Source organism: Furipterus horrens, unplaced genomic scaffold, assembly GCF_987537825.1.
Source record: "Furipterus horrens unplaced genomic scaffold, mFurHor1.1.pri manual_scaffold_4, whole genome shotgun sequence".
NCBI lineage: Eukaryota > Metazoa > Chordata > Mammalia > Chiroptera > Furipteridae > Furipterus > Furipterus horrens.
The window spans coordinates 171,230,914-171,243,251 of record NW_028327174.1 but is presented as its reverse complement, the minus strand read 5'-3'; the positions used below and the strand labels follow the sequence as shown (position 1 = coordinate 171,243,251).

At 47.3% G+C, this 12,338-nt stretch overlaps 1 protein-coding gene and 1 non-coding gene across 4 annotated transcripts in view; both read right to left on the bottom strand.

Annotated features, from left to right (window-relative positions):
* Positions 1–12,338, bottom strand: part of DAPK1 (death associated protein kinase 1) — a 181,415-nt gene that overhangs the window by 16,080 nt on the left and 152,997 nt on the right. For all 3 annotated transcript variants that reach the window (XM_090274248.1, XM_090274247.1, XM_090274249.1), the window contains exon 20: positions 2,995–3,217. In XM_090274248.1, coding sequence (XP_090130374.1) covers positions 2,995–3,217 — 223 coding nt within the window. The remainder of the gene's footprint in view (positions 1–2,994; positions 3,218–12,338) is intronic.
* Positions 3,575–3,681, bottom strand: LOC150013281 (U6 spliceosomal RNA). Its single transcript, XR_016510880.1, has one exon. It is a non-coding gene; the product is annotated as a U6 spliceosomal RNA (small nuclear RNA).

Genomic DNA, 12,338 nt, shown 5'->3' with positions numbered 1-12,338 from the left:
GGGTCTGCTTCTGAGCTATCTCTCCTGATCTATGGGACTCTTGGAGTTAGGGGGCTGGGTGGAGGTGGGGCAAATGCAGAGAATGTGCCTCTCTATATGGGGCCGCCACCCACCTGCCCACTAATTGGCATCAGGCCAGAATGTGAATCCAGTCTGGCCAAAGCTTCCACTCATCCACAAGAGGCAAAGTATCTAGATTTTTAGGTGAAATCTTTTGATTTTTTTTTTTAATTTATTTTCATTTTTATTGAATTTATTGTGGTGACATTAAGAAAATTATATAGGTTTCAGGTGTACAATTCTATAATACATATCTGTATATTGTATTGTGTTTACCATCCCACGTTCAGTCTCCTTCCATCACCATTTATTCCCCCTTTACCCTCTTCTACCTCCCCCTACCGCCCTTTCCCTCTGGCAAGCACCATACTGTTGTCTGTGCCTATGAGGGTTTCTTTTCCTTAATCCCTTCACCCTTTTCAATGTTGGCAGCTAATTCCATTTTTCTCTTTCCCCTCCCCCATACTGCAGCTTGCCAGGCAGCTGGGTTTCAGCCTCTGCCCTAGGTAGAAACACCTCACATCTGTAAGCCTTGAGTTCTTTTTCTCTGAAGTGGGTTTACGACACAGCTGTTCAAAATTAAGAGAATCCAATGAGACGGGATGTGCTGCACCTGGAACAGAGGTCAGCACAAACCACATCCATCACACGAGTGCCTTTCCACACTTTCTAGCTTCTCCCTAGGTTTTGTTTTCGTCTCCCTAAGGAGCAGCAACTTTGTCAGCGGGATGATCGGTCGTTTGATATTCCCTTTGCCTTCTCTCTGTGTTTCTGGCGTTTGTTACTTTCTTGAGTCTTACAAGTCCCAAGGGGACTTTCTTTCAGTCACAGGACCACGGGCCACAGAGCAGTGCTTCCTGAGAGAACAGTGATGTCAGGCCCAGGAGAAGGGGCACATTTTGAAGATTTTCTCCATTCTGGTCAGAAACCAACACCCTCTGAGAAAACAAGACACCAGAGAGATGCTAAAGAACCAAGGCCTGTGGGCTGTAAGAAAGAGCAGTGTTTGCCTCCTAACAGTCTCTTTGAAGCAAAAGCCCGGCCCTTGCTGAGGAGTGACTTTGACATAGACATTTGAGGGATCAGCCCAAGAAGGCAGGTCTGAAGCAAGGGAGCTGAGAAAACGAGAGGAACAGCCTCCCTATGAGACCTGCTGTGTCTGTGCTGATTGCAGCTGGTGGCTTGTTTGCTGGAGAATCTTCTGTCACTGAGCCCCGTGACCTACATCTCTCTAAGCACTGGGTGAAGGATGTTGTTGCACAAATGGTGACTTACTGATAATCTGGTCATCCTGAGTTGAATTTTATCAAGAATCTACTTCCAGATTCTTCCAGATGTGGAAAACTGACCACAAGAAAGATGAATGGAGACATTATTCAGAGCATAGGGTTGAGCAGCGGGTAAAATCTATTCCTCGAGGGGAGTCCATATGCCACTTGATGCGTGGCTGGTTCAGTTTATCTCATGGGACCTGGGCACTCATTTTCATAACACACACACACACACACACACACACGGTCTCCACCCTCCCTGCCCCCAAACAGTGGTTCAGACTCGAGTGACCTTAACCACCGCAGGGGAGAGCTGGCTCCCTGTAGGGTGACACCGTAGCTGCCAAGGGGCTGACCTTGGACTAGGAACAGTGGCAGCAATGGAAAAAGTATGCACACAAATGCCCTTACTTAGAACTCTGTCCCTAACAAGCACCAGCTCAGGAGCCAGACACTTCATGCACTGCCTGCTGTGTGACCCCGGGCAGCCTACTTGACCCCTCAATGGCTTCTGTAAGAGTGGTGAAGGCACCACACGATACTGCCTCATGGATGAAATGAGGCTTTGCACGTCCACATTTTGCCCAGTTCCTGACACACAGTTAGTGCTCGGTAAGTATCAGCAATACAAATTAGCAACTTTATAGTCATTCTAATTAAAAATCCATTTTGGTTTTTTTTCTCTCCAAGTTTCCGCTGTGCTCAGAGACAACCAGTTGAAAGGGACATATAAATCTCAGTCAACTGTCCCCCTACACTAATGCTTCCCAGACCTCCTTCCTGGTGGGGAGAAGAATTACATAGAACCACAAACTATAAAACACTTGTTTTCAACCTAGGGAACAGATATGGCACCTTTGTGATATGATGTACAGAAAATGAACCTGAGGCACAAGACTTCAAAACTGATGTTATTTAGGAAAATCTTTGAAGGTATTTATTCTTACTTAGCAAAACTTAAGTCCCTCACTCTAGAGTGAGGTTTAGGAGAAATAACACCAAGATTGCACACTTTCTTCTTGCTCACTGTGGTGTTTCTCCCTGAGGAAAGAGAGGTAACCCTGAAGTCCCAGGTGTGAATCCACCAAAAATCTTGTCTCAGGAAGGCAGGGGAAGGCAGCAAAGCCTGCTTCCCAACCAGGGTCCATATGAGCGGAGGGACCAACCATGAAAACAGTTAAGGAGCCTTTCAAAACCACTGACCAACTCTGAATGTGCAAGATGGTGGACCCACATGAATCCAATATTGTTGCTCTACATCATCAAATTTCTAGGTGTTCCTGCAGACTTCCAAGAAGAAAGCATGGGGAGGGGACCTATCCGGGGCCAATATTTGATCTGCGTGATCTGGAACAGTGTTAATCTAAGCTCTCTGTGTCTTCAAGAACAGAATCCTTGAGTAGAACTCAACACAATTTTGCTGTTTGCACACCTGTAATTGTGAACTTTTGTGTCTGTGACTGAGAGTTCAATGAGGCCCTTTCCTTGCTATTCCAGGCAATAGGAGGGCTAGACCCCACCCGAAAGCCAGCAAAGCTGTGGGGTCTAGTCAGCCCGGGATCAAGTGACTGTAATAAAGCCACCACTCATTTTAGACCCTGACCCTAGGGAGGGCAAAAGCAAGCAACTACTGGAGAGACGGGACTGGGCTGGAGGTGCCTACCTGCCGGCTTGGAAGCCAGAGGCGAAGGTGGAAACCTGGTGGAGTTGGTGGAGGAGAGCCTGGGCCGGCGTCTTCGGAAAAAGCTCCTCAGTAGCCCACACTTGAGAGACTCCACCAGGGTGGTCTTCCCAGAGCCCGAGTGGCCAAAGAGCTTCAGTTTGATTCTCGGCTGCAGGTTCTGGGTGGGTCGCAGCTGCTGGATGAAAAGTCCTCGGTGGGTATCCTGAACATAGATGAAAGAGGGCCTGTTAGTCACAGAAAAAGAGAAGACTCTGAGCAGGTGGCAATGCTGACTACCAGGGTTCTGAATCCCCGGGCTGGATCCTTCCTAGTCTGCGATTTTTACCCATTTTGTTCTCTCTTTATTACACATTTAAAAAAGTTCATGTAAGATGCACATAACACTCTCTTAGGAACTTTCAAATTTACCATATACCAGTATAAACTGTAGTCATCATGTTTTACATTATATTCCCAATACCTAACGTATTAAGGACTTTATCTAGTTGACTCATTTAAAAAAACTAAAAAATTAATGCACATAACATACAATTCACCGTTTTAACCATTCAAAAAAAAAAAAAAAAAGGAACGCTTCACGAATCTGCGTGTCATCCTTGAGCAGGGGCCATGCTAATCTTCTCCATATCGTTCCAATGTTAGTGTATGTGTTGCCGAAGCGAGCACTCCACTTCAACCACTTGAAGGTGTACCATTCAGAGGCTTTTAGTACGTTTACAATGTTGTACAACCACCCCTGCTATCTAGAGTTCCAGAGCATTTTCTTTACCCCAGAAAAAGACTGTACCCTTTGGCGGTCACTTCCCACTTTCCACTCCCCTCCCGTGCAGCTGCCAGCAACCACCAATTTGCTCTCTGTCTCTAAGGATTTGTTGATTTGCATTTGGATGCATAAGGGATGGGTGGAGAGATTCCTGTGAAACAGGGTCAGCCCTGGAGGGGCCAGGGCACCTGCCCCTCTGCTCCTGCCCATGTGGAGTGGTGTCTGCTTCTTGTCTGACACTGTGATGGTAAGAGGTGAAGAGATGAAGGGCATCATGAGGTAGAAAGCTAAATCATGGGGAGGGAGCCCGGAGACATGATAGCCTCTCCGTTTTCTTCTTCCTCAATCCTACAGGGAGAAGCAAGAGTCTCTCCAACACCGGATAATTCACACACTCATTCATTCATCCATTCACCAATAAACCCTTATGGAGGGCCTCCTGGGTGCTGAGCACAGCACTGGGAATGGGAATGTCTAGACCTGTCCCAGATCTATGGACACCAAATATGAGTGCTTCTGATGGGATGGTGTCGGCAAGGTATTCTGTGCACCCAGAGAATGCACCTTAAGGTATACAAGGTATACATGCTGGGACATCAATCATGCCACCCTGTCTCACACGCCAGCCTCATTTCCACCACCCCAGCTTGGCTCTGACTCTGTGACAAGCATCTGCTGTTACATGCAGCCTGAGGTTCCTCTTCTCCTCCCCAGGATGGTCCCCTCCGCTCTAGCTTGGTAACTTCCATGCATCCCATGAGACCTCTCTTGCTGGGCTCTCTCCTGGACTTTTCCTCCCTGGCAGGTGCAGGCCCATACGTGCATGGTTCTCCATCATGACCCTGCCAGACTGCAGGATAGCTGTGTTAACTCTCTCCCTCTAGAGTAGGAACCAACTTTTGACAGGAGAGATGGTCACCCCAGCACCTGACTCAGGCAGGATGTCCAATAAATGACTTGCCTCAGAGGTGACCCATGCAGGAGTGTTTCAGAGGTAGGCACCTTCCTTTCTGTCTCAGTGTGATTTCAGACCTGGCCAGACCACTGCTTCCAGTTCTAAATCCTGAGAGGTACCTATTTACTGCTGAGACACTAATGACCAATCTCCTATGACAAACTACAACTGTCCTGAAGGCTCCAAAGTTCCTACCCCTATTTTCTGTTGGTAAATTATGATCCCCACTCAACTTGGCAACACTGCCCCCTAGTGGACATTTAAGACATCTGCAGGGACTTGTCACTGAAGGATGCTACTGGTGGTGGTTTGAGGTGCCTAGACGTGTATACACAATGTCCTGAGCAGTGAGAATTCTCCTAGGCTGACTTCTAAGTGTTTGCTGAGCACTTATATAGGAAGTAAACCTGTCTGTAATATCTGAGCTTAGGACTTAACTGTGACATTTCACATATGACCCAGAGGTTTTTTTTGAGAGGATGGGGGTAGGGAGAGAGCATTGTTTAATACATACCGAGTTTTCCAAGAATGCAACTATTTTATAAACTGGGTCATGTCAGCAGTCACTGCAGTGTTTGAGTTGTCATCCTGGCCCTCTGATACCCATGGGTATCTGTAGGCATTGTGTTCAGTGATTCTGTGGATGGGTCAGTGTCTCCCCATTCCACTGTGCCCCAGCATTTACACACTGAAACACTATATTTTACTGTAAATATATTTCTTTGATGTCTTTGTTACATTATAGTTATGGCAAGGGTCACAGTGACTTGTGAGTCTGAGGAACTGTCTTTTCCTGAGTCTCCCCTCCGCCTCCTGTTGCAGCCACACCTGGCTGACCATCTCAACAGAAGAACCTGAAGCAGTCAGTCTAGCAAGAAGGCTCCTAGTCTGTTTCCTCTTAGCAGTTTTCTATCCACCAACCCCATCCTGCTCCTTGGCTATAAATCTCTGCTCCTCCTCATTGGAGTCAGGGCTGAGCCAACCTCTCTCTTCAGCTACAAACTCCTACTGCAGTGCTCCCTGAACACAGTCTGCCTCACTGTCCTTATCATGGGCCATGAGTTACATTTCTTTAGCACCTGGAGGAGTGGAGACCGATGAATTTCTGGTCTGCAGCAGTCATGTCCACATGTATGACATCTTCCAGCCAACTGGTGCTGTCACTCACACTCCTTATCTAAACCTCAAGGCAAAGGCAGAACTCACCACCAGGTCTTCTTCCTACCATTGCTGCTGCTGGTGGGAGGAGTGGGTTTCTCAGAAGCAGGGGGGCAAAGGGATAAACAAAGATTTTGAAGTTGAGGGCAGAATCTCAAAGCAGGTGTGCTGGAGTGAGTGACAAGCACTGACAACTATCCAAGCTCCCTTCTGTCCTACTTGGAAGACACTTCCCAGTCAGTGCAATGTTACCTTGGGGGCATTTCAATGTAAAGTAGGATTTATGAGGCATTGCTACGAAAACACAAATAGAATGAGAGAAGCTTCCCTGCTCTGGATTTTCACAAAGGGCACAGCTTATTTTAGCACCTCTTCTCCTAAGCAAATGACTTGGATCGTTGGCCTGAGTTAGCATCTCCAGAGTCCCGGGAGCTGCAGGAATGGGGACTGGGGTAAGCGAGGCTGTAATGACCAGAACTGGCGGGTCTCCTTCTGGAGGGGCTGGTGCTCATCTCAGAATCAGTTAAAAGCTCACATGGTGTTTCCCAAATAATTACTGTCCTCTAGACAGCTTTTTCTAAGAAAATAATGCTTTGCTGGACACATAGCTCAGTGTTTATGACGTCCTCAATTCTAGATGATCACATCAACACACGCACACATACTCTCCATTTGAGTGTTGAGAATGGCAGTGAGAAAAGGATTTCAAAGCCAAAAGGAGTAAAAGGACCACAGACTCCCACCTTCCTTCCTGTCCTCTGCCCAGGGCCTGGCACACCTCCCTGCCCCCACTTCCCCTCCCACCCACGAGGAGCTGATGGCCTTGGCTGGGACTGACTCACACTCCACTTTGTCTTTGTAGAGATTAGGAAACTGCTCTCTATCAAGACTGACAGAATCTGCCATAATCTTGAAAGACCAGACAAAACAAAATAGACTCAAGTCTTCTCCTTTCTAATGAAATATAACGTCATTCTGTGGGATGATTTCTCCTCGTGCTCACTAAAGTCTTGGAGAATCTGAACACAACCAAATCTGATAAAGATGTACAGGACAGAAGTTTCTGAAATCTCTCCCCACGTGTTGGGCGCCGCATTATCATTCTCCACCACTAGGTGGTGCAGCAGGAGCGAGTCCTGACCAGTCGCGGCAAGGCAGCTTCCATCCACCGATGAGTGTCTGTTCTGTGTGGGCTAAGGCTTTGAGGCAGAGAGGCTCTTAAGATGATGGAATATCAATTTCTTTGGGAATTCCATCCATAGTCTATATTTAAAAGGAGGTGTAAAACCGCCCTGTGCCTGGGTTGTTCAGAAAGCCCAACCCAGTAAGGCCCTTACTGCAGTAACACAGGGGAGTGGAAAGCTGGGACTATTATACTTGCTAAGTTCTGGCTCATGACTTGAAATATTTTCTGTCTGCGTCCCCAGTTGCACCGCTTGGGCTGGCAGGTGTGGCTGGCAGGCAGACGTGAGGTGTGGAGTGTTGGTGGCTGTGGGCCTTTTGCGTGCAGGGCTGCCGAGGAATCAGAATTCTAAACCGGAACCAGCCTTCCAGGTGGTCAGTAAGGTGTATGGCAAAGGGGAGGCTAGAACACACGATAGCCACCAGGATCTCTTTCTATCTGGTTCCTCCGTCTGAGCAGTGAGACGCAGATTCCTAAAACCTGAGCAGATATTGCTCCCACCTACTTAATACAGTATTCCCTCACTTATTGCGAGTATTACGTTCTAGAATCAACCTCCCCCCACCCTCGTGATAGGTGAAAATCCATGAAGTAGGAAGCTTACATTTATTTTAGTATTTATATATATATTAAGGCTTTATAAACCCTTCCCACACACTTATAAACCGTTCCCAGTCCCTTATTAACCTTATAACGAAAAATCCATGATAATTAAATATAATATTTTTTAAAATCCCACGATACAGTGAGGCTGCGATAAGTGAACCGCGATGTAGAGAGGGACTGCTGTACACAGGAACCAAGCCCCAGTCTCTTTATCAGATAAAGTCCATAAAGCCTGACCTACCTCTCTGATCAGGTGGTCTCTGCCCAGACTGCTGTGCTCCAGCTCTTCAGCCAGCCCCACCAACCCCCCCTCCTGGCCTGTTTCCTGGGGCCCTTTGCACTTGATATTCCCACTATCTTCTAGCAACCCTTCCTGGCTGCCTTTTTCTGGTCCTTCACCAGTCAGAGGAAAGCAGCAACCACCCCACACCCTACTTTCTTCATTTCACCCTCTTTGAATCCCTGCACTTACCCCAGGGGACAGCAAACCTTGCTGTAAGGGGCCTGGTGGTCTCCGTTGGGACTCCCAAGTAGACAGTAGTCAGTGAAGGGGGTATGGCTGTGTTTCAATAAAACTTTATTTACAGAAACAGATGGTGGGTCAACTTTGGCTCATAGGCCATTGCCTGCCAACCTGTAATTCATCCTATCTGGCATTTCTCTTATTGTTTATAGCTGAGTCTTGCCTCTTTTGTTCACTGTGATCTTTCTGGTGCCTAGAACAATTCTTGGCATAGACACTAAATATCTTTTAAATGAATATTATTAGGTAACCACTTGGCTTTTTGAAGCCCTGGTGAATCTTGGTTTCTTCCAGCAACTTGTCCCCTGGAAATTTAGCTTTCATTTTCTCCTCAGACAAGATGACTAAACATCCTCTGATGGACAGGGAAGAGCCTCCTGCAATATGGGAAAGCCAGATAAGAACATGTGCCATGGCTGTCTGCAAGTGGCAGGATGCAATTAAACCCAGCACTGATGAAGCAGCAACTCTTAATTATGCAAATGCAGCTTCCTTGTGAATTTTAAATTCTGGGCAAATTCCCAACTTTGTCCTCTTTTCCAAAAGATTTTTGGGCACCTTTCTCATAGGTCTAGTCTTTGGGCTTAGGAAAAACAACGACTTTTAACATCAGCTTATAGAAAATCTGATTAGAAGAACCATCAAACAAAATAAAAATAAGCCAACTCCCCAAATATCCTGAAACTAGTATTTTAAAATCAGATAAGAGTGGGACTTGCGCTGATAGTAAAATAGATGCTGACGCAACGAACTCTTAACTGCATCCCCGCAGCTCTGTCGCAACACGCAGCCCTCCTCCAGGAGAATGGGTTTGGCTGAGCAACAACACAGGTGGTGGGCAGGCTGAACCCGGCTTTGCTTAGTGGTCGGGTGAGCACCGCAGAGAGCAGGCAGCTCTTGTTTGTAGAAAGATTGTATTTAAAACCCGGGGTGTGATCGTGGAGGCTTCCAGAGACCCCCAAAGCAATGGCGTGCTGGTCAGCTAGCCCTAATTTGTAATGCTTGCTATTCCCATGGTGTAAACGCTGTCACCGCGGCTAATTTCAGGTCCCCAGGGTGGCGGCACCAAACACGCAGTTGGGAAGATGTGGATGGTGGGCCTTTGAGAGGCTCTGGAACCCCACTGCCCACAAATCGCTTCGTGTTGAGCTGGGTCAGAGCGGAGCCTACCCAGCTCAGGTCTGACCTGTGTTCCTCCTCCCCCGACAAGACCCAGCCTTGGCCACCCCCACCCTGCCGCATGCCCTGGCTGAAAGTTGTCATCTCCCCAGGGGTCAGCTCCCTGCGCTGTCTAAACGTGGAAATATCCACACTCTCCTCCGACCTGTCCTCTGCTGCCCCCTGCTGGTCAACAAGACGATTTTGGTTCTACTTCTGAAACAGAAAGCTCCAGGGTTTCCCTAGCAAACATTGTTTAAAGATATATTGTATTTCTAGGCCTGTCACCTGATTAGAGGTGGAAACACAGGGAGCTTTTCTTTTGCTAATTTGGCCCATTTGGAAACCCAGTAGAATGGCAGGGCCTTTTCAGGCCACGCCCCCACAGTCCCAGATACAGATTTCTCCCCAGGAATGTGATTAGCATCAAGAGTCTTCACCAAGGAGTCTTCAGAGGGTGGTACAACCCAGGGGTGTTAGAAAATGTGGGGAAGCTTTTTTTTTTCTTTTTTCTTTTGGTTTCTACAATGAATGGTGGAGGAAAGCTGTCACCGGAGAAGCTGGGGGTCCTCGAATACTGCAAGGACAGGAAGCCCGCCCCATTTGACCACTAGAGTGTGGTTAGAGATGCTGGGCAGCCTGATGCCTTTCTTGCTGGCTCCTCAGGAAGCTGAGGTCCAGAGACACTTGAGGGAAGGACTAAGGTTCCAGAGACCTTTGAGGGAAGGACTCAGGTAAAACAAACACGTGGGGCTCCTGGGGCATGGAGTCTGGAACAGTCTGCCAGGGGAATGGGCCCAGGTTATCCCAAGGAAGGTGATTCTTGCAGCCACATGGCGGGTGAGCCCAGTGCAGAGTAGGACCACCCCTGGGTGGGGAGGAAACACACGGAAGGCACGAGCCCCCTGAAGGAGCACCGACTGCAGACATTGCTATGTCAGGGCTCAGTCTGGGCTCTGCACTTGACAGCATGTTGCTTCACCAACTTGAGTCTGGTTTCCTGTAAGAACAAGTGAGCAAGATGAGGAAAATTTGTCCAGACCGATCTCCTGGAATTTGCAGAACAAAGGACGGACGGAATCCTGCAGTAGCCAGGGAGAGCTCAGTGTTCACTGGGCGCCTGCCAGGGGCCTTTGTGGCCAGTTTACAGACTCCAAAGCACAAAGGTGTGCAAATAGATTATTCTCACCCCCACCTGCCAAGGTCAGCTCCGAGCACGGGGGTGGGGATGGGGGATATTCTCATCTGTGTGTCCCCTTGCCTCCCTGCCCCCCGACCAGGACCACTATGAAAATGCAACTTCTAGTAGCTGAGAAAGTTAAGACATCCCCCTCCCCACCACCCAGCACTTTTCAATGGACATGGCAGGAACTCTGTGGGCTTGTTTTGAACAATGCCTTTCCTTTTCTCTTCTTTTTAAAAAAATTTATTGTTATTCTATTAGAGTTGTCCCACTTTTTCCCCCTTTGCCCTCCTCTGCCCAGCGCCCTCCCCTCCAACTCCTACAGTCAGTCCCCACCCTGTTGTCCATGGTGGGCAATGTACCTTAATCGACTAAATTATTTTTCCCTTTCTATAAAGTTTGTTTTTGTGAAAAATTATCACAGGAGATTCGGAAAAATACAATGATGTTTAAAGAAGAGAATGTTAATTACACTAACAAAATCCAAAAACACCACTGCTAACATTTTCTTTCCAGGCATTTTAGAAACACATTGGTGGGATTATAATGTGCATGTAATTTATCTTCTGCTTTGAAGCCTGGGAACATCCTAAGCATTGAACTCCTGTTACTAAAAGCCTCTTTTAAAATATTTTAATGGCTGAAAACCATTCCATCCTATAGTTATAAGACAATCTGCTATATGTTATTGTTGGTCACCTGATGTTTCTAATTTTCATTACTGTATTACAAATAACACTGCAATAGTTACCATCGGTATTTTGTTAGAAAAGGGGAGCAAAGGGAATTAGACATTGAGCTTAATAAAATGGGGAGCATAAACCAGCCTGCTTGCTTAGCCAGGAAGCTATAGCTTTACACCCCAGGAGACCACACCATTGCTCTGCCAAGAGATTAACATTCCTCCCTTCCCCACTCTGGTACCAAAGGTGGGGAGGCGCTTGACCCTGGAGGCCTGTCAATCTAATTAGGGGGTGTGAACCTATCCAAAGCCTATGAAAGCCTGGGAAGTTCATTGGTCATTTTTGAAAAGGTTCTAGTCTTTTCCAAGCCTGAGAAATATAATCTCAGGGAACAAAGAAATTCTCTTTTTTGCTCAAGACCTGCACTGGCACATCCTCGCTCCATAGCCACGGGGCCTTAGCAGCTCTGTGGCCCATGGCCATGTGCCACGCAGGCCCCAGGAGGGAGGAGAGCAAAGGACTGCAGCTAGAAACACAAGCTAAGCCAGCTGGATGGGGACTGAGAGCGCTTAGCTGCCGCCAGTGGGCTCTAAAGGATGAAGCTCTAATGTAATGCAAAAATTCTGGACACTGGCTTTTGTCCTGGCCTTGCTGAGGGCCAGGTTAGACTTTTTCCATGGCAGGACAGAGGGAGATGGGACACTGGACACCCAGGGGGCAGCTTCTATTTCCACACAAATAAACCATCATGCCATACCACAGTCTCCCATGCGTGGGTCCTTGGAATGCTTTCCTCGCGATCCTGTGGAAGAGCCTAATTTCTACCGACACCACAGTCAACAACTTTGTGCATAAGCCTTTTTCTTCCTGTGTTTCTTTCATTTCTTTAGGATAGAATCCAGATGTAGAGTTCCTAGCTTAAAGGGTATGACTATTTTGAAGTCTCTTAATTTACATTGCTACGTGTGCTAGAAAGTCACACCTGCATGTATTTGTTTTTGTTGTGTTTCCTTAAACTTCAGAGCTATGATGTTAAATAAACCAGAGCATATATGGTGTCTTGAAGCTCAAAACGTTAAGAAGAGAAGAATCAGAGCCAGCTTTCTCAGTT